The sequence below is a fragment of the Dermacentor andersoni genome, chromosome 8, assembly GCF_023375885.2.
Source record: "Dermacentor andersoni chromosome 8, qqDerAnde1_hic_scaffold, whole genome shotgun sequence".
Taxonomy (NCBI): Eukaryota; Metazoa; Arthropoda; class Arachnida; order Ixodida; family Ixodidae; genus Dermacentor; species Dermacentor andersoni.
Genome location: NC_092821.1, coordinates 94254538 through 94279758, shown reverse-complemented (window position 1 = coordinate 94279758; position 25221 = coordinate 94254538). Strand labels below are relative to the sequence as shown.

The window sequence follows — 25221 nt, the reverse complement described above, 5'->3', positions numbered from 1 at the left end:
AGATGCACTTAACAGAACCGCGACCTCCAACTTTGGTGTAGAATTGCGTGTCGGTAAGCCTTGTCCTTAAGTGTGCCTTTTTTTTTTAAACTAGTGAATTTTAGGAATTTTCGTAAACAATTTTTTGCCCTTAGACAAAAACAACCTGCTAGTGAAAGTACTCAGCATTCTCTCCTCATTTCAACAAATTGAATTCAACTCGGTTCACTGATTTTTAAAAATTTTTGAAAGAGCGTTTCTCAGTTTTACTTGCAGTGTGTTTAGAAGTTCGGGGTTGTGACGAGGTAAAGAACTTGTTGACTGCTCCTAAAAATAGAATTCTGTGGTTTTACGCTCGAGAATGGCGATGTGACTACAAGGCAGGCCGTAGTGGGAAACTCTGAAGCAAATTTCGCCATCTGAGCTGCTTCGCAATTCACAAAGTGCACGACACAGGAGCGTTTTCGCCCACCGCCCTTAAAGGAATCGGGTCACCACGGCCGTGGTCGAAACCGCCACCTTGGGCTTTCAAATGAACTCCATAGGCGCTGATCTAACACGGCTGGTAACTGGTGTCTAGCTGCAATGCAAGCATCTATAGTAACTCATCTAGCCAGGTACCCTAGTATAATAATTGAAGTAGAAGTATTGAAACTGCAGAATGTAGCAAACGGTAACAATTGGCTGAAAGGGAATTGAATGCAAGAGCAGCCCACGCGCTACCCGCATTATTGCGTGTGCCGGCTGTTTGAGTAACAACTGAGGCAGTAATAAAAGAAGCAATAATGGATAAAATGTTGATTATTGTTTACAAAGCCCATTGTTTCGAATACAAAGAATGCTTGATTTTTTTGTTCACTCATTTCGTTACACATACTACAACCAATAGATTGGTCCAATCAGGAGGGACAAAGAAATAAACAACTAAATGTAAGATGACATTTTAAGTACAATACACTAAAAAGAATCAAAGAAATAACTGTGAAATTGTTGACAAGGGCTGAACGAAAACCTTGTTGGTAACATGAAAATGCCATCCTGGAACACAAAATTATTTAATAGGAGACAATGCCTTCTAGTAATTTCCCTGAAGAACCAGTAATCAACACAGCCCTCTAGTTAGAAGCAAGTAACCGGTAGCCGTTTCTATTATATAGGGCATACTCTACCTTTAAGCAAGTCAGCTGAAACTTCGCTACAGGTAGGTAACTGGTTAAAAATATGAGCTAAACAATCGGGTAACTGATGAGTGCAAAGCCATATAAGTAAATTCCAAATGACGTCCGGTTCCACACAATTTTTATAACTCTTTAAGTGGCCCGGCAATGACAACCTCACGTGTTATCAGAAAAGATTGCACTCGATATAAGAAAGCGGCACTTGACAGGCTCTTTTAAAACAGGTTGAAAATATTTTAAGAAGTTATCAGCTATTTCGATCCAATTTATTACACTCTCTTACTTCTCCCTTATGCTCACATGTAGGTGTTGTGCCATCAGTCCGTCAATGCACCCGACATGTCTTTAGGTAGAAATACGGGTACAGGGATGAGCAGCAGCTTCGGATGCTTGCACACCCGTGCCTGCAGTGAAATGGGGTATTTATTTACCAATAAAGCGGTGTTTATATGGAAAGTATCAGATGCTGATAATGGCCATATATTTTGCATATATTATTATTAATGTGAACTGACGTCTTCAGCCCACATTTCAAATGCACGTATAATTCACAGAATTTGGACGATAGTCATTAGAAATCGCTCCTATGGACTTTTTCGAAGCTATGAGGAACATAGCCTCGAACGCAGTGCAATGTCGCCATCGCACCACTTTCCTCCTCGCAGTGGGAAGGGCAGACCGTCATGGTATCCAGCGGTAGCTTGCAGCGACACTGATGTCAGTGGAAATTGCTACGAATCTCAGATGACTCTTGTGTAAACATTGTGTTATCAGGTGAGGCGAGGCTATAGAATGACCTCTGCGGTGTTCTAGGCGGCAAAAATTACTTTCGTAACGACAATTACTGGCAGCCGAATTATGCGAAGCGCATCTTCAGCTGTTGCGTTCGTATCAGCTGTTTTTTTTTTATGGCGGCATTGATTTCTTACTGACTTGTCCAGCTTTGACTGCTTTCTTAAACACGTCTTGTATGTGAAGCGTACAAGCTCCCTTTAACTACTCCGACTTACTTCGTTCGTTCTTGTTTCTTTTCTTTTTTTCATAGTTCATGAGAGATCAACTGGAGAGCCTTAGTGGAGTTAAAGACGATTTCGGCTTGGTGCTGGGTGTGACAAGTACGGACATACAAAAGTTCATTAATAAAGTGCTTGAAGACTACAATCGGTGAGAACAGCCGACAGCAATTGGTCATTTTTACTAAGTGCAGTGCAAAGAAGACGCTTAAGCTGAGGTGCAACTCTGTTTTCCCAATTAAAATAAAGGGAGCATTTCTTTATGTCCATCACTTGTTTTAAACAAAAACATGCAATATTTGCTCAATTTACAGGACGAAATGGGAATTATCTCCTGAGGCTGACGGTCATTTGCCAAAAAGCAACTAAATATTACATTAAGCTTTACATTTTAATTATAAACGTCACTGTCCACGTTTACAACGGGAGCTCGAAAGTAATTGTCATAATAGTCTAGTTTCGCATTTCTACACTTCAATATGGCCATGTAGACGAAGATAGCTTGTTTCAAATTGTTCATTCAGTTTACATAAATACGCACGTTGAGCCACAAAGCGCAGTCAGCGGTCCAAGTCCACTGTGATTTGAACTTCGCTATATTGCCAATAAAGTGGTCAGTCTCATACACTTCTGATGAAGTCGATCCGTTTCCGCCAAGAAGTAGCGCAAAGCCATCAATCAGAATCAGCTTGTGGGAGGAGGAGGTCAGTGCAACACCAACTTCATTTTAGGCTACGCTATTACGTCACGCAGGGATCAGGCAGAAAGCAGTGCTTCGGGGTGCCGCGTGCATTATCAGGTAAATTGAACCGATAAATTGAGATAAACTGAGAATTTCGGCTTACGTAGCTCTTCTGAAATTAAAAATGAGCTTCAAATTTACTCTGATAACGATTCCTTAAATCTTTTCATTACAAATGTGTTCCGTACCGTTTGTACATATTAAGGTTATTATTGTGAAGAATTCATTTTGTGAAGGAATAGTTTTCTTTTTGTCACAGATGTCTGCCTGGGTAGATTATGCACTTGTAGTGAGGTAGTTTCTGTAAATACGGTAGGTGTTTTGCAAGATTTTTTGTCCTTGTAAGGAAAGTTACATTATAGCGCGCGCGCACCCCCCCCCCCCCCCCCACACACACACACACACACACACGCGCGCGCACGCGCACGCACGCACGCACGCACGCACGCACGCACGCACGCACGCACGCACACACGCACACACACACACACACACACACACACACACACACACGCACGCACGCACGCACGCACACACACACACACACACACACACACACACACACACACACACACACACACACACACACACACACAGCATATACCACAGTTCTGCCAAATATATTTTTAGAGTACATCGAGCGGGCAAATCTTGTTTATGAATTTATCGCTTACGTTGAATTTGTAAGGACTTTGTGGGAACTTAGCAAGAACACTGCTAAAAACTCGAAGCACCTTTCGGAGCTATGTAAATTCCATATAAAGTACGCTATATATATTTTAATATGAGAAACTTGGAGTTATCATATCGTTTGTTGCCCAGTATAACTGAGGCTCGATTTTTTTGTGTGTTCAGACTTTCGAACAACTATGTAAACAGTCAGAAAAATAAAGTGCAAATTTCTGACCTGGAGTTAGCATCTTTTAACTTCTTTAAATGCGACTAACCTAATAAAGACCGCTGTGGTGACTGCCGATTGTTCCTTTGCAATGCAATTATTTTTTGAAAGTTTCACATTTTGGGAGTACCCAGGCCCCAATTCAAACGTCAGCACCTTAGAGTCACCAGGACTTATTCTTAGTTCTCAAATGCAAGAAATTCGATTAGCAGTGCGCAGTAGTTTTCTTATAAAGGCATTTCTGCGCTTTGAATGTCCTTAAATAGGAAAAACGGAGTCAGACCCGGGCTGCAACTTCTTCCAGCGCTATCTGACTTTGATGCATTTAAATGAAATCTTCATAAGTTTTCTCACTCGATGAAACCATACAACGATTCATACAACTCCGCACGTTTTGTATGTATTTATGTATAGTCTGAACAACAACAACAACAACGACGACGACGACGACGACAATAATAATAACAGGCTTTAATGGCAATTACAAAACAGAGTAAACTTGACCTTGACCCCAGTGTGCTAAACTAGAAAGTGTATTTTGGCTTGTCGAACACAGCTTGTATGAACTAATGGTTACGACTCTTCATCGTATTTAGTGACCTCTGGTGCATCGCAAGGTTCGGTATTATGGCCTTAACTTGCTAATTTACTTCAATGACCTCCCTAGCCGGGTTTCCTTAGTCATACGAATATTTGCTGACGAGAGTTTTATTTACCGTGAAATAATTCTTCAATGAAATATTTGCCGTATCAGTTTACTGTGGAACCCGTTCGCATAGCCCGCTTGTATTTAAGTTTTGAGGGACTTTTAACCGCAGATACTCTTTAGAAAACATTGTATGTATAATACAGATTGTGTAACATTATGCACAATTAAGTGAAAATAAGACGTTCAGAAAGTGCAGTTGTTGGAGGGCACTAAGCAGATCTTTAATTTCAAACGGAATTTGATTTCCATGTCATGGACCAAGCGTTATCGGCAGTATTGTCACGCCATGAAAGAGAGTAAAGTTTGATAATGCTGTGCAGCCAAAGGTTGCGTATGATGCTGCTGCTCATAAAAAACGAATAGAAAGCGCCTTTTTCATCTGACTGCGCTGACGAGTTGCAGCCGTAGCCAAAGCAAGAAAGAAGACAACCTCCTTATCATGACTTCATCATTCGTACACCTTCATCATTCATACCCCGAAAACAGAGACGTTTTGCCGAAAGAAGTACAATAGTAAATACTTTTATGTTCTAAGACGCCTGGCAGACTTTGTAGGGCTTCGAGAATTTCAACAATTCACGACGCGGAAAAATGGCAGCAAGCGAAAAGCATGCCATGAGTCCTTTAAGCCATTTTTCAGTGATGCCAACGATGTCACCACTGAACTGCGGTTCGTTTAGCACTAAATTAACATTGTATGTAGTTTCCTATACGTGCGAATATCTCGACGTAATGGGTGCGAATGTTGTCATTCTGTCTTCTCGTTTTAAATATTTGATCCTCAAAGCCAAAGGCATTACACAGAAAAGCATGAAAGAAATATTACAAATAACACTAAATAGAGTGACATGCCTTTAGTAATAGCAAAAACGAAAAAAATCCAGTAACGCATTTACCTTAATACTTCGCTATCATAAAGCTAAGGAGTCCAGGTCATTTGTGGTCAGTGAAAGCTGTTAGACTGCGTGCACTATTACTTAACTAACTTCTCATGGGGCCCTGTCACTTATTGCTAGTGTTGCTCGCAGACGTTCGACAAAATAAAAATAATTATTGCTTATACCTTACAGATACAAGACCTACTGGACTAATTTTATTATAATTAGCCATACAACGTTTCAAAACTACGCCCTGCCAGCGTACGATAATCCTATGAACTTCAACTTAACCAACTGCTACATTGTGCCACCTACTATATACAACTACAACAAACACTACAACGAGACCTACTACACATCTCTCGTAAGTATGACTACATCGATGTCTTTGTAGTTTTCTGGGCTTTTGCGAAAGGGTCGCCCCTGTTAACTTCAGAGGGTAAGTGGTTGTGGTAAACCCTCATAGGATTTGCCGAAAACAACACAGCCAAGCGCGGCATCATCTCTAGCTACGCGCAAGTATAGATAAGCGGTGTAAAAAGGCTGGAAGTTGAAAAAAAAAAAGATTCTGTAATAGGAGCCGGGCTCACCAGACGTACCTACGAAGTTGCTCATAAATTTACTGGAAATGTGTGCATATGTGCATGTATGCGGAATACATTCTCATCGTGACTCTTTTTTTCATGTCCTTAAAGGAGGACTCCCTGAACTTCCTGAAAATCCTTCTGAATGAGCCCGTAAAGGTTCCTACATGTGTTTCAGTGACGCTAAAGGGCCGCTTCTTTAAGCCACTTGACCCCGTAGATCAAAACAGCGACCTGTTCAAGACGTGCACGGGGATCAAGAACGTTTCGGACGCAGCACCATCCTCAGTAAGTGCCGTCCTTTGCTCAAAATGATACTTTCCCACTTTAAAACTGTTCGTTTGGCTTCCGTAAACGTATATTCGTACGGCACTTACACGACTGCAATAAAGACCTTCAATCCTCATTCTACTTGGGCACTGCGCTTTAATTTCAGGTTTTCTTTTGCTCCAAAAGAAAAATCGTCATTGTTTTACGCATGGGTTGCCAGGATAAGCGAATGCAAACTGCTACATATCAGGGCTCACAGTTACCTGCATTCGATCACGCTAACAGTTGCCTCCACTCACAGCCACCTGCACTCACTCACGTATACTAACACCCTTCGACAGTCACTCACGCTACCACTCACGTCTTTCTCGCGTTCATCGCCGCACTCACGCCTTTGAAATCAATGTGGAAGAAGTACGAGTCAGCGTACTCGTCTGTGCGTATGCCGACCTAACTATCGCGTGCCACAGCAACGGGGGTGTGAAGTTGAAGTAGAGCGTCGGCTTTGTATAGCCAAGCCAAGTTTATAGTTGTATAGTGATTGTATAGTTATACTGTTATAGTTATTGTATAGCTAAGCCAAGTTGTATAGCCAAGCCAAGCCAAACCCCGCCGGGCTTCGCTCACCGTGGCTGTTGCTGTTGTCTTGACGAATGGCTCATAGGCAAACACTAGGCGGGTGATCACTTTTAAGCGTTACACCATATTTAAAAATTGCCTGTAGCGAATAGCATAAATCTGGCCCTTGAGCTGCGTTATTCAAAGAGGCAGACATGCACGAGAAATCAAAGCATATAATCAACTATACTTGATGAAAATTAACAAAAGATAAGTTTTCCTCAATTTCTCTACAGTAAGCATTGCAATTTATCAATTCTAGCCGGTAAGCTATCAAGACACATCCACGTGAAACAAATTTTCAGGATGGCCCTGGTTCCGAGATACGCGACTTCAGACTACTTGTATATATGCATTTTTTTAAAGCTTACTCTTTAGAGCGCAGGTCTTAGGCGCCCGTTCTTTGCGTCGGCTTGCGTTGGCGGCGTGACCGTGCGAACGAACGCAGCGAAAGATGAAAGAGCGAACGCGCATGCAGCGAGGGATGAAATACGGCGGGAGCGAAGAGAGCGCGAGGAGGAAAGCGGAGGAGGAGGGTGCAGCGGAAGCATGAGGACGGAAGCGGAGAAAGCCGCCTTGAAGTAACACCTGATGGCGCTCACGTTCGCGCATTCGCGGCAGCGGCGGCATCGGCCATGCGGAGGAAAGCAAGAAAAGAACCAAAACGGTCGCCTTCGCGCATAGCGTTCGGCGCAAGGGTTGGTAAAGATTAAGGCTGCATAAGCTGCATCTGCCAGGAAGCAGCGACTGTGTGGCCGGTGTATATACAGGGCGTCCCTCGTAATTTCAGCCACGAATTTAAATATAAAAGGAGCGTCTGAAGCGATTTGAACCGAACGCATACTATACACCAATAGCCTATAGAAACTCATACAATTTTTCGTTTTCCCCGTAACTCACTAAGTATATTGAGTGTAATTACCCAACTTCTTCATTATTGGCTGAGGACCCCAAGTATGATACGCAGATTTGTAAAGAACCTTCAGAAACCACCCATCGAGTTTTTTCCTTTACGATACGCCTCACGTAGTCCCTCTTTTCCGGGTTGCAAAGAAAGCTCGCTAAATATGAAAAAGAAAGCCAGAGCATTTGCGCAGTGGTATTTTCCTGCTTTCCAGCGTGCGTTCCGTGAACAAGGTCGGCTGCATCGTGACTGGCGAAGAGGAAGCGGCAGGGCGTTCTTTATCCCATCGGCAGCGCTCAGCCAGCAGCGTGTATTTGCGAGAGCCGACGAGAGCCGACCTTGTTCGCCAAACGCACGCTTGAGAGCAGCACGATACCACTGCGCAAGCGCTCCGTCAGATGGCTTTTTTCATATTTTGCGGGCTTTCGTTGCAACCAGGAAAACAGGACTACGTGAGACGTATCGTACAGGAAACAACTCGACAGGTTGTTTCTGAAGGTGCTCTACAAATCTGCCTATCATACTTGGGGTCCTCAGCCAATAATTAAAATTTTGAGGTATTAAACTTAATTAGTGAATTATGGGCAGAACGAAAAATTGGCTGAGTTACTACAGGCTACTGGCGAATAGTATGCTTTCGGTTCAATTCCTTTCCGACGCGTCTTTCATTTTTAAATTCTTGGCTCAAGCTGTGTGGGACACCCTGTATAACGTCGCGCATCGTGGCTCTACCAGTCGGTGCGGTGATCGGTGCAATGCCTGAATATATCGCGATATGAAAACACGCACATAACTACGCTCAAAGTTCGCATTAGGTTGTATCGTAATGGTCGGTGATCTTTCTTTAATAAAACGCTGCTCTAACGTGATAGTTCAGCGGAAGCCCGCAAGGTGGAGAGGAGTAATTAATAAAGGAAAAATGAGGCACCCACCGAAACGTAGCAAATTGATAAAAAGAAAACCCATACGGATTCCTCGAAAGGAAAGCCTCGCAATTGTTGGATGAAATGCTGTTGCATGGATTGAAGCACAAGAGTATCTGGAACGTCCGTGTATTTTTTCCTCGCACACTTTGGCAATGAATATCTCAAAACTGGTTTCACCCTAAAAATTGATTCTATGTGGACATGCGTTCTAAGCTCCGCGGCTACAATTCGTAAGTTTCAATATGTCCCTTAGAGCAAATAATAACAAGTTAATTGGTAAAATTTTGGTAATTAGCTGAGTATGTGTTTATATTTCTCATTCAAGTAATGTCCGCCTCCTTGAATAACCCAGCTATAGGGCTAGAATTGCGCTATCTGCTACAACCGCATCCTTAAAATTCTGTAAACCTTAAAGAAACGATGACCTCATATAAAGAACCGGCTAATAATGCACATATTCGTCTGTACTACCCTACAGATGTGCCTGTATGCCCTGCTCTGTTCTCTGCGAATTTACGGAAGGAAACAGCAAGCGAAACGTACATACCATAAGAGCGACAAACATACACCTTAAAGCGCCTCGAGTTTTATTAAGGGCAATGCCAGTTATTCTTTTTTTTCTTCCATTTCTCCTGTTTTCCTTGTCGGAGATGTTGGTGACCTCAATGGCGCACATACTTCTGCCAACGTTCACTGGCTGTTTGATGCGCATACGTCTTGCGCGGGGGCTTCCCGACGTCTGAAGGTTTCGATTCGACGCTCGGTGTCGGTGCCGTGTCGCGTTTCTGCGACGCCGGCTCCGACGGTTCCTCGCGTTCGTCGGCCAACTCAGCTGTACGTCTCTTGACGAGACGCGGTGTTTCGTCTCTGCTGGATCGCCACAACATCAGTTAGACTGACTACAGTGCGTAGGGCGTGCGTGTACTTTGAAGGCGAATGCTCGGAGAAGTATACGATTGCTTACGAAATACATTTAGTAAAGCGTTAGGTATGTTGCGCAGATGCCAGAGGCTACTACCGATTCCACAGAAGCTTATGGTGTATAACGCACTATTTTGCTTCTCACCTGTGCTGTCGTAACCTCGTCTGGTGAAACAGTACTAAGAGATCGTTAGGTAATTTAGTTTCACTTCAAACGAATGCCTTACGTGCTATTTCAGACTTGCCTTACAATGCACATACGCGTAATATATTCCAGAAGTTTTACGAGTAGAGCGCCGTTACGAGTGTCAACTTATTTGTTCTTTTAAACGTGACATGATTAAGGTTACTAATCATATCATAAACATCGCGAACTTGCAGCACAATCCTTCTTTTCGCCCAAATCGATACACTGAACACTGGGCAGTCCCGCGCCCACCGACTAATTGTGGCCTTCAAGCACTGTCCTGGTGTCTTCCCTCAACACTTAACATATGCAATGTAAGCGATGTAAACATACGTCATATATCCAACAACACATTACTCCAAAAATTTCTGTGAATGTTAGCTTCTTCGTTTGGCACTTCGAAAGTATTTCTTTGCCATTTCAATGGTGTCATTTCTGGTTTTCTTGTATATATGTATGTGTAGATACATGCATATATATATATATATATATATATATATATATATATATATATATATATATATATATATATATATATATATATATATATATATATATAAATATATAAAGTGTACGAAGTGTATATGTACGACGAATATGTTGCCATGTTGGTACCTGTTGTTCACGGGGAGGTGGGCCCAGTCAAGCTGCCGTTTTGCACCTTTTATACATCAGTGTACTCATGTGGTAAAGGAAAAAGAAACTTCTAGCCTTCTCTAGTATCTAGTATCTAGCCTTCTCAGAGTATACGAGGGGGCAACGTTAGTTCGCGTGTCTTTTATACTGTCCCTCGTCATGCCGTCATGATTCTGTCGTCACACCGTCCTGGTCAGCCGTCGTCGCACCGAAACCGTCTCCGTCGTCATCGCTCCATGTGGTCGATACACCGTGGGCCAACTGCCAAAAAAATGAGCGATAAGTTTGCGGCAATGCTCGAAGAGTGCCATCGACGTCAGCAGTGTACTTCGGCAGTAATGCCAGGTTGAGCATTCAATTTCGGCGGCCCACATAGGCTATTCACTTACTCGGACAAACGTCTCCATGTTTCCTGCAGCAATTCTTGCCCGTACTTTCCTACCATAATCCCTGCAGTCCTTAAACAGGGATGTTGACGAATAGGTCAACATTGGAAATTTGAGGAATCTAAGCAAGTGCGCACTTATACGAACTGCGCGACGCCTCTGACGCTCGGAATGCTGTAAGTGAGACCAAGTCACATGACAGGAGTATTGTGCAGACTTCATTTAAAATAATTCAGTGCTACACGAAGCCTACACAAAGGTGCAGTGGTGGCGTAGAGGTAGAGCATCCGCCTCGCATGCGAGAGGACCGTGGCTCGAATCCCAGTGCCGCGCATTTTTCCACCGGATTAAAAAAAAAATATCCGCGTGTTGATAAAATTGCATAAACAGGCCTAGAGTGCGGCCTGATCCCGGTGACCAGAACCGGTAACGCACTTCCTCACCAGAGCAGGATTGGCCACAATGGTGCAGTACTTGGCCAAAGCTCCTATATGAACAGAACAATCAAACCCTGGTCCTCAGTTTCCAGCAGCTGCGAAGCAACTGACCACGGTGGCGGTCAGACCTGCGACGCAGCAGAGGGTGCCAAGAATCCCTGGCTCCGAACAGGCCGCCATTGGAATCTGAACCTGGCAACGTTTAATGCTAGACCGTTATCTAGTGAGGCAAGTCTAGCAGGGCTATTGCAGGAATTAGAGGGCAGTAAATGAGATATAATAGGGCTCAGTGAAGTTAGGAGGACAAAAGAAGCATATACAGTGCTAAAAAGCGGGCATGTGCTGTGCTACCGGGGCTTAGCAGAGAGACGAGAACTAGGAGTCGGATTCCTGATTAATAAGGATATAGATGGTAACCTACAGGAACTCTATAGCATTAACGAGAGGGTGGCAACTCTTGCTGTGACACCTAATAAGAGGTACAAACTGAAGGTCGTACAGGTCTGCGCCCCTACATCCAGTCGTGATTCGACCGCGCTTCGACGATGCCTTCGACTGTCTGCAGGGAGCTTCTCACCGGCAGTTCGGTCCCCGGCGTGCGACGACGCATTCCAAGAACTGCGACGCGTTCTCACCTCGCCTCCAGTGCTGCGACACTTCAATCCTTCTGCCCCAACTGAGATCCATAGGAACGCTAGTGGTGTCGGGCTCGACGCTGTTCTCGCACAACGCAAGGATGGCTTCGATGAGTACGTCGTCGCGTGTGCCAGCCGCACCTTTACCAAAGGCGAGGCGAACTACTCGGTTACTGAGAAGGACGGTCTGGCCATCATTTGGGCAATCGGAAAATTTCGTCCTTATGTGTACGGCGTCCATTTGACATCGTGAACGACCATCATGCTCTATGCTGGTTATCATCACTAAAAGGTCCAACTGGTCGGCTTGCCCGTTGGGCATTGCGCCTACAAGAGTACGACATCCGCGTCGTTGATCGCTCAGGCCGGAAGCATTCAGACGCAGACGCTCTATCCCGGTCACCCCTGCCCTCTGGCCCTGTCCACTCGTCTATTTCCAGCTGTAGTGCCTTCGCCCTCAACATTTCCGACATGTCATCAGAGCAGCGCAAGGACCCATGGATCTCTTCGCTTATTGACTTTCTTTCTAGCCAGTCGCCAGCGCCGATCTCTCGGACGCTCCGTCGTCGAGCCGCGCACTTCATCATTCGGGATAACCTGCTGTACCGCCGCAACTACAATTCGAACGGCCGCAAGTGGTTGTTTGTTATACCCCGACACCTCCGCTCCGACATCTGCGCCACGTTCCGCAACGGCCCACAATGTGGCAACGCTGGTGTATTGAACACGTATTCTCGCCTCCAGCTTCGGTAGTACTGGTGCGGTATGTACCGTTTCGTTTGCCAGCGTGTCCGGTCATGCCACATATGCCAAAGACGCAAGACGCCACCTCAACATGCCACCGGCCCCTTGCAACCTTTACCATGCCCCGCGCGCGCGTTCGACCGCCTCGGTATTGACCTATACGGCCCGCTTCTCAACACTCCAAGCGGCAACCGCTGGGTTATTGTTGCTATCGAGCATCTCACGCGGTACGCTGAAACTTCAGCCCTAGCATCTGCCACAGCAAAAGACGTCGCCAGTTTTATCCTTCAAAACTTGAGTTTACGCCATGGAGCACCTCGAGAATTACTGAGCGACCGCGGTCGCGTTTTCCTCCCCGACGTCCTTTCAGCATTGCTAAAGGAGTGTCGCATCATTCACGGCCCTACCGCAGCATCATTATCATCAGCCTGGTTATGCCCACTGCAGGGCAAAGGCCTCTCCCAGACTTCTCCAACTACCCCGGTCATGTACTAATTGTGGCAATGTTGTCCCTGCAAACTTCTTAATCTCATCCGCCCACCTAACTTTCTGCTGCCCTCTGCTACGCTTTCCTTCCCTTGGAATCCATTCCGTAACTCTTAATGACCATCGGTTATCTTCCCTCCTCATTACGTGTCTTGCCCATGCCCATTTCTTTTTCTTGATTTCAACTAAGATATCATTAACTCGCGTTTGTTCCCTCACCCAATCGGATCTTTTCTTATTCCTTAACGTTACACCTATCATTCTTCTTTCCATAGCTCGTTGCGTCGTCCTCAATTTAAGTAGAACCCTTTTCGTAAGCCTCCAGGTTTCTGCCCCGTACGTGAGTACTGGTAAGACACAGCTATTATAAACTTTTGTCTTGAGGGATAATGGCAACCTGCTGTTCATGATCTGAGAATGCCTGCCAAACGCACCCCAGCCCATTCTTATTCTTCTGATTATTTCAGTCTCATGATTCGGATCCGCAGTCACTACCTGTCCTAAGTAGATGTATTCCCTTACCACTTCCAGTGCCTCACTACCTATTGTAAACTGCTGTTCCCTTCCGAGACTGTTGAACATTACTTTAGTTTTCTGCAGATTAATTTTAGACCCACCCTTCGGGTTTGCCTTTCCAGGTCTGTGAGCATGCATTGCAATTGGTCCCCTGAGTTACTAAGCAAGGCAATATCATCAGTGAATCGCAACTTACTAAGGTATTCTTCATTAACTCTTATCCCCAATTCTTCCCAATCCAGGTCTCTGAATACCTCCTGTAAACACGCTGTGAATAGCATCGCGAATGTGAATAACCTCCTATATGAACACAACCGCAGCATATCATCCTCAAACGATTTGGATGACAAAACGTTTCAACCGCACTCTTGGCGACATGTTGGCCATGTTTGTTTCATCTGTCCATTCGAATTGGGATCGCATTCTACCTTTCGTCACCTACGCTTACAATACCGCCACGCAAAGCACCACTCGGTTCTTCCTTTTCTTTCTACTTTACGGACACGAACTTTCATGCACTATGGACACGATTCTAACTTACCGGCCAGTTGCTTCGGAGTGGACGACTGTTTCTAGAGTGGCTGCTTACGCCGAAGAATGTCGCCAGCTCGCTCGTTCGTTCACATCCCAGGACGAGTGGTGCCAAAAGCTTCGCTACGATTTATCCACTACGGCTACGTGCTTTGCTCCTGGCTCGCTGGTATCGTTGTGGGTGCCCTCTACTCCTCCAGGCCTTTCCTCCAAGATGCTCCCTAAGTACCATGGTCCTTATCGGGCACTGAAACAAACATGCGCGGTCAACTACCACATCGAGCCAATCGAAACGCCTTCCGACCAGCGTCGTCGCGGCCAGGAAATTGTCCACGTCTCCCGGCTTAAGCAGTGCCATGATCCCCCTGTGTTCTCCTGTCCTTAGGTCGCCAGGGTGGCTACTCTTTCTGTGGTGAGTGATTGTACTGAAGGCACTGGGCATGGTGGTGGTGTACTGTTGCAAGACAATTAGACGACGAGAGCGGCTTGCTTCCGCGTTTTGATATAGCGCCAACCTGTTGAAGCCTACCGCTATGACATATAACTAGTGCTGCTAGGCGAACACCCCCCGTTGTACTATATATATATATATATATATATATATATATATATATATATATATATATATATATATATATATATATATATATATATAACAACCGAAGAATCATGTTGTTCCGGCCTTCGTCTGGGAAGGTGCGTCCTCAACCTACAAGTGTCTATTGAACTAATTGATCCCGGCAGATACGCACTTCATATATATATATATATATATATATATATATATATATATATATATATATATATATATATATATACCGCTCGAAGACAGCTTTTATTACGCCTGATGGCCTGTATGAGTTTACAGTAATGCCATTCGGCCTCTGCAATGCACCCGCGACATTCGAACGGATGATGGACAATCTTCTACGAGGCCTCAAATGGAAGACGTGCTTGTGTTATTTAGATGACGTGGTAGTTTTCTGCCCTGATTTCACCACTCACCTATCTCGTCTACGCGAAGTCCTTACTTGCCTTACCACCGCCGGCCTTCAACTTAACTTGAAAAAGTGCCGCTTCGGAGCCCGCCAGCTGACCATACTTGGCCATGTCGTGTCCAAAGACGGCGTCCTTCCCGACCCTGACAAACTTCGTGCTGTCGCAGAATTTCCGCGGCCGACTACAGTGAAAGAGCTCCGCAGTTTCGTCGGTCTTTGCTATTATTTTCGCCGCTTTGTGCGCAATTTTGCCTGCATCATCGCTCCCCTGACGAAGCTCCTAGCTGGCTCTGGTGACCTTCGCGACTGGACTCCGGCATGTGACCAAGCCTTCACCACTTTGCGTCGTCGGCTTACCTCACCGCCTGTTCTACGCCACTACGACCCGAGTGCACCGACTGAAGTTCATACCGACGCCACCGGCGTTGGTCTTGGGGCCGTCCTTGCACAACGGAAGCCTGGCTTTCCAGAATATGTGGTTGCATATGCGAGTCGTGCTCTCATGAAGGCAGAATCCAATTATTCTGTCACGGAAAAAGAATGTTTAGCTATAGTTTGGGCCTTAAACAAATTTCGCCCTTACTTGTATGGCCGTCCGTTCGACGTTGTGACAGACCAGCACGCGCTCTGCTGGCTTGCGTCACTGAAAGACCCGTCAGGGGGTCTTGGACGTTGGGCTCTTCGGATCCAAGAATTTGACATTCGCGTCATTTATCAATCCGGGCGCCAACATTCTGATGCAGATGCGCTCTCCCGTGCGCCCATGCGATCCGACGAAAGGCCACCTTCATCCATAGAGTGCCCGGTTGCTACGCTTGCTGTTACTGACATGCCGTCTGAACAAAGCAAAGATCCGTGGATTGTGTCTCTCATTGACATTCTTAGCAGTTCTTCGACGTCTACATGCCCTCGAGCCATTCGTCGCCAAGCCACCCACTTCGTGCTACGGGACGCCATCTTGTACCGCCGAAACTATCAGCCCGACGGTCGCAAATGGCTGCTAGTCATCCCTCGCCATTTGCGTTCCGACGTATGCACGTATTTCCATGCAGACCCACAACAAGCTCATGCTGGCGTTCTAAAAACCTACGAGCGGCTGCGCCAGCGGTACTACTGGCGCGGCATGTATTCTTAGGTCCGCAAATACATTCGGTCATGTGCAGCCTGTCAGCGACGCAAGACATCTTCTCATACGACAGGCCCTCTGCAACCTTTACCGTGTCCTGCACGTCCTTTTGATCGGGTTGGCATCGACCTTTATGGGCCTCTTGCATGCAGTGCTAACGGAAATCGTTGGATAATTGTCGCAGTAGACCACCTGACAAGATATGCTGAAACTGCTGCACTTGCTTCGGCTGCTGCTCGCGACGTCGCGGCATTCATCTTATGGCATTTCGTCTTACGGCACGGCGCACCGCGAGAACTGCTCAGTGACCGAGGCCGTGTCTTCTTGTCCGAAGTTATTAATGAGCTACTCGCCGCGTGCCGCACTATTCACCGCACCACTACGGCGTATCACCCACAAACTAACGGTCTAACGGAACGATTCAACCGCACCCTTGGGGACATGCTCACCACGTATGTTGCGTCGGATCATTCCAATTGGGACGATGTCCTCCCTTTTGTGACGTACGCATACAATACCGCCGTTCAGGCTACCACAGGCTGCACACCATTTTTCCTTCTTTATGGGCGTGAACCATCTACTACCCTCGACACCGTACTACCATATCACCCGGATGCCTCTGAATTCACCCCTCTTTCCGAAGTTGCTCGGCATGCTGAAGAGTGCCGCCAACTGGCTCGCTCGTTCACGTCGGATACCCAAGGAATCCACAAAGATCGCCACGACAACGATCAGCCCACACAGTCCTTCGCCGTGGACTCTCACGTCTGGCTTCGGCTGCCCTTCCAAGCTCCAGGCCTTAGCCCAAAGCTTGCTCCGAAATATCAAGGTCCGTACCGGATCGTCGCGTGTACTTCGCCTGTGAATTATGTGGTCGAACCGGTGACGCCATCTTCGAACAAACGCCGCCGTGGCCGCGAGACTGTTCACGTCAGCCGCCTGAAGCCGTACCACGACCCCCTTATCGTATCATCGCCTTAGGTTGCCAGGATGGCTCCTCTACGCCCCGGGGGAAGTTGTAGTGGGTAATATGCATGTGGCACTGTAGTTGTAGTGGGTAATATGCATGTGGCACTGTGCGGACTGCCACCGCTGCGGCGCGAGACACGAGCGCGGGTTGTTGATGCGAAGCGCTAGGACTCGTGATCTAGAGCTACCTGCGATCCCTCGAATGAGCTACAATAAACCCCATTTCAATACATATATATGTATATATAAGCGGCATCGCAGTTCTGGCGCTGAAGAGCCGGGCAGAGCACACGCAGTTTTCTCGGAGCGGTCGCCTCATAGCAGCGTCAGTGGGAGGCCGGCTCACGCATAGACAGATACTCTTCACGGTAATGGATCGCGGACAATGGTATGGTAAACCTTTCTGATGTCCCAAGTACCGACCTGACCTATACGGCACGGCTAAATTCCCCAACTTCTGCTTCTTTTTCTCTGAATAAGAACAAATAAACCACATTTTCTTTTTACAATGAGACAACTCTGATACGTATTTTTATCTTTTGTCTTGTGGAATTGTCACAAACATAAGCGGGGTTTGTCATGGGTGTAGCATTGTTGTAGGTTTGGACCCAGGCGCCAGGCGCCATCGCCTAGATCACGCCTGGCGTTAACTGCGCTCTGTGCGCTTACTTCGGCGTGTTCAAGTCAGGCGTTACTTACATCAAAACCGGCATAACGTTAAAGTATTGCAATCTGTTTTTATTCCAAATCAGTTATTAGCCCTCCTTGACAGGTCAGAATGGTTCGGGTGCAGCCCATATCAGCCCACAAGCATATGGGCAGAGCCTCAGCTATATTGACTTATTACGGATGGCTATATGGCTGATGTGGAGTAAACGCAGATGGAGTACTTTTACGTTATAGGGCCCCAAGTTAAACACAAGCTTCAAGTTGAGGCGCATTTCTGAATACGGGGGCAATTCTCGCTTTTTATTGCTCGCTCGTGCATTGTATGTGAGTAAACCTAGGCGGAAGGAGTCGCAAGCGAGAGCCATTTCTTTCCAAAGTTTTGTGTCAGGAAACCTTAAGCCGTGTAGCCATGACCACGGTTTAGGCCAACGCAAGATAAAGCCTTGCACGTACACGTACCGGCGTTCCCGAGGCACTGGAGCGTACAGTAGGAAACTCGTTGAGACGGTGGTGCAAGATTACCCTCTGGGAAATATTGTACGAATATCTGTGGAAATGTATATGCAAGAAATTCGCGTCTCAGGAAACATTTCCGCTTTAAACATGGCTGACCTTAGGGGCATGCCAATTTTCCCAAATTGAGCGAAACCAGGAGTGAGGAAAAAGAAACTAACAAGAAGAGAGGAAAGCTCTATTTTCTTTATTGTTTGCAAAGTGAAAAGGAAAAAAAGTAACTGCATGTTCCTTATTGTTGCAAGAAAACAAGGAAAATACAGTTTCATTGTTAGTAGATATGGTTTCATTAGAAAACAATTTAGGCACTGATGACAATAGTCTTGTTTACGCTATTTTCTCTAAAAAATAACAAACTAGAGCATATTCTAGAAACTATGTACTAAAATGTGTTTGAATAAAAAAAACTCGAAATTACTTTGATACAAATGTGCACAACATATATACTCTGATAACATTTCACTCAATCCCTATTGATACATATCAGACCCGAAAGAGCAATTGTTTAACTTAGAAGACACAGCATCTAGGCCTATGTTCAAACGTTAATGCAATAATGCGATGCGTGTGTCAACATGACAAAGTGTTCCCGACAGGAAATATAGAAGCCCGTGTGGTAATTGAGAAAGAGTAGACAACATTTATTTCGACGATTGTTGAGAGACAAGATAAAACCCGACAGATTTGAAACGCAGTTTTTGAAAGAAATTAGGCCGAACACTTGTTTATTTCCTTGTTTTTTTTTCTCTAGCGCTCCATCTCTCCATCAAAAGGTGCCTGATTATTCTTCAAGTACGTGGCGCTCCCTGGGAACGTAGCGTCAATATTGTATTACACGTTGTTGCCCTTGTGTAGTTTTGTGTTTCCATAAAGCTTTGGGATGTGCGCGTTAATCTTGAACGAGGAAAAAGGAAATAGAGGCGCTCAGATTTTGGTAGACACAATCCCATGAAGCCAGAAGACAAGGAAACTGAGAATAGCGATGGGACATTACGCATTGCTTTAGGTGAAATGCAGAAATGATAAGACAACGGGAGAACACAGCGTACGAAAAAACAAAGAAAAACTTGGCTCCGGTGGGAGCCGTACCCACATTTTGCGTATTACGCTTGCGGTGATATAGCAGTTGAGTCATGGGGACGGCTGTACTTGTATTCATCATCTGGGATATGTGTGTATGTGGAGAAGGACTTGCCCTTATAATGTTAGGCGGTGCCGCTTATGGACAAGGCGGATGATGTAGAAGACTACTAAGAACGCAATCGCTTTTTCGTTACCTTGTTTGTTACCTTTTTCTGTGTGTGTAGAATTTCTCTTTCTCTTTTCCTGCTCGGGATTTTAGTTTCAATCTGTTCACTCAAATGGTGCATATGGTAAAGAGATTTGCTTAAAGTGTGTAGGCGTTATGCAGAAATTAATTTCATTATTAGCTACAGCGCGACAGAAAGACAAAAGATTAGAACGAAGCGAAGACACACAACCAAGTGAACACGCAGAGTGATCTGTGTGTTCACTTGGTTTAATTCAAAAGTTAGTTTAAGTCAATTTCTAAGCCAAAAATTAAGTTGACAATTGGGCGCTTATCTTCGTCGCCTCGCGTTCTTTGTTTAAAGTAAACACACTGTAGAACGCACTAGAAAACAGATGCCTATTATCCTGATGTACAGTAATAGATTTAACTAAATCGAGAAAACGAGCACTTGTAAGCGTGACTGAAACGATTTTGGTTGTCGACAAATTAAAAAAGAAAAGAAAAGAAAAAAATTTCCAGTGCCATTTTATTTCTCACGCTTGTAATTTCATTGCTTTCCCTTCTGCACCAAAGATCTGCTCTTCCGGAGCACAAGGCTCGTACACATATAATACAACTTATGAGTCTGGCTTCTTTAAAGGCGGCGGTGGTGTTTTCACATTCGATACGGAACAGGCGCTAAAGTCTAAGGTAAGTTAATCATCATACGAGCGTTTTTCATATTTTTTATTCTTTCTTTTGCTATTCATGCCACAACATACTGTACTCTGCTGTAACGTGTATGGTACACTGCTCGCTGAGTGACATCAGTGAAATCACCTGAAGCCCGTGTCTGAACGGTAAGCCCAATGTGTGAGTCAAAGGCGAAACACGGCGAAATAAGACGTAGTATATGGGACGTCTTATTTCACCGCGTTGTCAGATTATCAATCCTCAGCGCAAGCCACACCTACTGAATCAAAATTTCTCGAATGTAGTCGCCGATTGCGCGCGTATACCGAAAGAGGCTTATTTAACAACCCGCCATGCTGGCTTATTGGCTATGGTGTTGCGTTGGTAACCCCGAGGTCGTGGGTACGATTCTTGACCGCGGCCACCGCATTACTATAAGCACAAAATGCAAAAGCTGTCGTGCGTCTTGTGTAGGGTGCACTTTGAATAACCCATGTCCAACGCTTCATAAAATCATTCATTAACTCTCTTAGCCAGACAGCAGCGGGTCTTCCAAGAAATACGCACGCATGTTTGACGACTGTTGCGCTCTTAAAGGGGGCATGACATGGTCATCCATTATTTTGCGTTTTGTCGGGAGAAATTGCAGTAGAGGGCCTGCTATGGCTATACACGTGTGAAAACTGAACGGTAACATCACATTTCTGTCCAAAATATGAGCAACAACTCGCCGGCTTTAAACCCCGCTTTCGGCACCATCGCCATATTCTCAAGCCACGTGTGACGTCATCTGCTGCATACAACCGAGCCATCGCCTGCTACAAAATCAGCCACCGTACCACGTGAGGACAGAGCATGTCTGCCCTTTGTTGCCGTATTCACTCCAGATATCTAGTGTTATGTCTTGTACAATGCCAACTTCGCGTTATCAAGCATGCGACCAATTTAAGCAGAAGCAGCAATGGCGCTACGCCATTTTGACTTCAACCTCATCGCCACCACCTCAGTGACGAAACATGGTCTCAGAGAAACGCGCGCGCCAGCCATGGGCAATGCCGGCGCGTGCACATCTTTGAGGCCACGGACAAAAACAGCCTAGGAAACGTGGTCAACATAAGACGGCGACATTAGTGCTGCACGAAATGCTGTTGACGCCTTTCCGCATTGTTATTTCATGCGTGCAGCGCTACTTGACTAACCGTTCGTGGAATATGCCGAAGTCTGGTACTACTTCGCTCAATGGAAATCGTTAAGCGCATATTTTGTTTGCTGGCGTACATTTCTCTCCTATCCGTACTCAGGAAAACTACGATGTCGTTAAGCTACCGCGCGTTGCCACCAGTTCTTTCATTTTTTTTCCTTTGTAGTTGCGTGCGCATATGTAAGCAAATACTAGTGCATATGTGTCCGCGGCGCTAGGATTCTGCGTGATGTAGGCTTTGTCTGAACCATTACTTTAACTTGCTTTATTGCACCCGATATCGGTAAAAAAAAAAAAGAAAAGGAAGGCTAACATTTGGCCGGGGCACTGCCTGCGGGATGGGTCGGTACACGAACACGGTCGGCATCGCGTCTGGCCGCAGCCTCAGCTTCTTCACGGGTTTTCCGAAAGCGGCATTGCCTTGCTGCCGGCATTGATCTCCCAAGACTTACGCTTGACGGGCTCCATGGGGAAGCTGAAGTACGATACGGATCACTCATGGCTCCGTTCGCTTTGGCACTCAACATCGCTACGTAGGCGCCACTGTGGCATTGTTTCAGCCGCTACAAGTTCAACATTTCCGATGGCAAGCTGAACAAAGCAAAAGTTTCCTGCATGCGCGCGCAGTTGGAACACGGATGCTTCGCCGGAATATATATGCTCGCTCTGCAGGCACGTAGCCCATGACGTCACGGCTCGCGAGCGTGCCAGTTTTGCTCGACCGCTATGCCGTTCAAGGGTAATATAAGAAATTCAATTACAAAATATGTGCTGGCTCAAATGCGCTAAAATTTCGCCAGCGTACTCTTGAACGCACAAGGATTATCTTACGACATACAGATTATGATCGAAAATTGGGTGTCATGCCCCCTCTAACGCTTCGTACGATTGCGGTCTGAAAAAATTAAATGCGCTTTGCGCGTTTGCGCTTGCGTTTCTAGCGAAATATCGGCACATTAGGTACGCTGTCTAAACGTAACTTTAGACGAACGTCTTTAGGTCACGGGATGTGAAGACTGTGCGAAATGTGCTTGCGCGGGAGTATTTCTACGGGGCACGATTACTCCTGCATGTAGTGCCTGTACTTAGTGCGCATTCGCGTACTGGACAAGTGTGTATTGTGGCTCATTCCACTTGATCGTAGCCAACTGCCACTTACCGGTCTCTCTTATCTATCACTCCCACTTTCCCTCACCCCAGTGAGGAGTAGCAGGCTAGAAGCACGCTGTCCCAGCCGACCTCTCCTCCTTTCTCTTCACTAAAATCTGCTCCTTCTCACTAAAGAACCCAAGGGGCTCAAAGTTATCCCGAATGCCCCTCTACGGAGCGCATCGCAGTCATATCATGGCTGTGTCTCGTGAAACACCAAATTTCGTTAATTTACATCCAGGCTTATTACGTTGCCCGCCCAAGGTTTCCAGCGAATCATTGGATGGCACGTGTAAAGGCACCAGCCCCACATGAAAAATACTGTATGCGAGAGCCATCTGCGGTGGGTGATGCCACAATTTTTGTCAGAGAAGTTAACAAGCGATGGCTGTGCCAACTGATTATGTGAAAAAAAAAGTGTTGTAACTAAACGGAACCGAGACAAGAGTATGTGGCATAATTTCTTTAATATATTGCAACAAAGATGTCACATGTACCATATAGATCGCTGGTCTCGCAACGAACACGAACATCATTGTGACTGAGTACGCTTTGCCGCCACTGCAGGGAAAAAAAAATTACCGCAGAAATTGCAAGTGAATTTCTTAATGCGTAGAAAGCAGTGGGTTCAAGAATAAAGAAAAGTTTGCTTTCGTCTCAAACTTGGATTAAGGCCTCCCATTCTTAATAACAGCGCTGACTACATGAGCATGATAAAGTAGACATTTGTGAAAGGAAATTTCGGTAGATATTTTTCCAGGGATGCTATAAACCAGCACGAACGACAAAACACAAAGGATGTGGAACCGGCATGACGGGCGTGGACTAACTAATGTGGGTTTATCGATCATGAGAGTAATGGTAAACGCATGGGAATCAGGCAAAGCAGCCAGAAGTAAACAGCTATTTGCATCAGCTTGCTTCTAAATCAGCAAGTGGAAATAAGAGCGGGACAGATTACTCAACAACCTAGCTGATTATACAGAAAGGCAATTGTTTTTTACAGAAGGGCCTAATATCGTTGCCTAACGCGGAAGTAATTTCCGTTTTCCTTGTGATACGTTTCAAGGTCTGTATACTTTACATTCTGACACAGATGTGCGCCTTCAAGGACCAAGTCAAAGATTTGAAATTCAGCTTCGCCGTGTACGACATCGATGCCGACGAGTCTTCGAGCCCGTGCACAGACGTCCAATACACGGGCCAGTACAATAGGCTGAAGCTGCTCCGTAAGCTGTCGGACTTCATGGAGAACTACACCAACATTAATGACTGCAAAGGTGTTTCCTAGCAACTGCTGACCGTCACTGCAGCGCATTGCATAGGGAAACGGCCTTATGCGTGATCGTCTACTGGAATTCGTGGTGCAGAGTGCACATTTCATTTTGTGCATGCACCTGTTTCTTTTATAGTGCAGCTACCCTTTTCATTTCTCTCAGTCTCACTTATGCTGTTACTTTCCTCTCTAAATGTGTTTCTTTAGACGTTCTTATCTTAACACCAAAAGAGAGTGCTTGTTTAAACGACTTCATTGTCTGATAGCATACGTCGGTCATTACGCTGTTATTACTGTTTTGTGTACTTTCTTTTCTTTGTAATGCGTAAATTAGCTTGAATTTCCGTTGTGCCTATTCGCAATCTTTTGTAACCAGTGTTGCGATAAGTTCTGTTTTGCTTTCGCGCTGTTTTCTCGCTATCAATGTAATCTAATGCCAGATAACGTATTAAACGAAGTGTTGCCGGCGCCTCTGCAGTGAAGTATGCCTGGGACAAAAAAAAATATGCGCAAGCCTTAACTGCCAGGACTTCAGCGGATCGCGTGGACATTGTCGTTCAAAATTTAGCGTTTTGCTTGAAGGGCAGTCCCTATGCCGCTTCAAGCTACGAGTCAGAGTAATCTTGTTCGTTCTTTGCTTCGACCTTCAGTTCATATCGCCATGCTGGCTAACGAATTGAGCTACAAAGTCGCACAAGGTAACACAAGCTTTTTCCTCCCATTATCATCCCCCATTTTGACACTTTTTCTCCCCCTCTTCCCCTTCCCTTACGTAGAGTAGCAGGCCAGATGCTCCATTATCCGGCCGACCTCTCTACATTTTCCAATCATTAAAATACTTCTTCTTCTTGTCTACGATCTGTACCATTACCAGCTCGCCTTCCTCCGCATTTTAACAAAAGGTAAAATATACCTAATTGAGAGAATTTTGTAGAGCTGTTGCCGAAATTGTTAGCGGGCATGCGTGACTGTGTGCGAGTCTGTGGAAAATGCGTCAGTTGTGCCCTGGATATATTTACGATTGGTTCACCACTGCAGTACATTCGTTGTAGTGCGAAGCGTTACTTGCATTATCGAGCACAAGTAACATGTGGTCTGCAGTCGGGTTAGCCTCGTCCACAAATAAAGCGCGTCTGGCATTGGATTCACACCAAGGTGTCACAGTGACACAGCCGGATGCTTTAACCCCTAGGCCAAATATGCATGCATGGAACGACC

At 45.6% G+C, this 25221-nt stretch overlaps 1 protein-coding gene across 1 annotated transcript; it reads left to right on the top strand.

Annotated features, from left to right (window-relative positions):
- Positions 1 to 1895: 1895 nt before the first annotated feature.
- LOC129384268 (uncharacterized) lies at positions 1896 to 24706 on the top strand. Its single transcript, XM_055069485.1, has 5 exons — positions 1896 to 2321; positions 5590 to 5761; positions 6093 to 6269; positions 20279 to 20395; positions 23824 to 24706. Exons 1-5 carry the CDS (start codon positions 2206 to 2208, stop codon positions 24016 to 24018), a joined length of 777 nt encoding a protein of 258 aa, XP_054925460.1. The 5' UTR covers positions 1896 to 2205; the 3' UTR covers positions 24019 to 24706.
- The last annotated feature ends 515 nt before the right edge of the window (positions 24707 to 25221 follow it).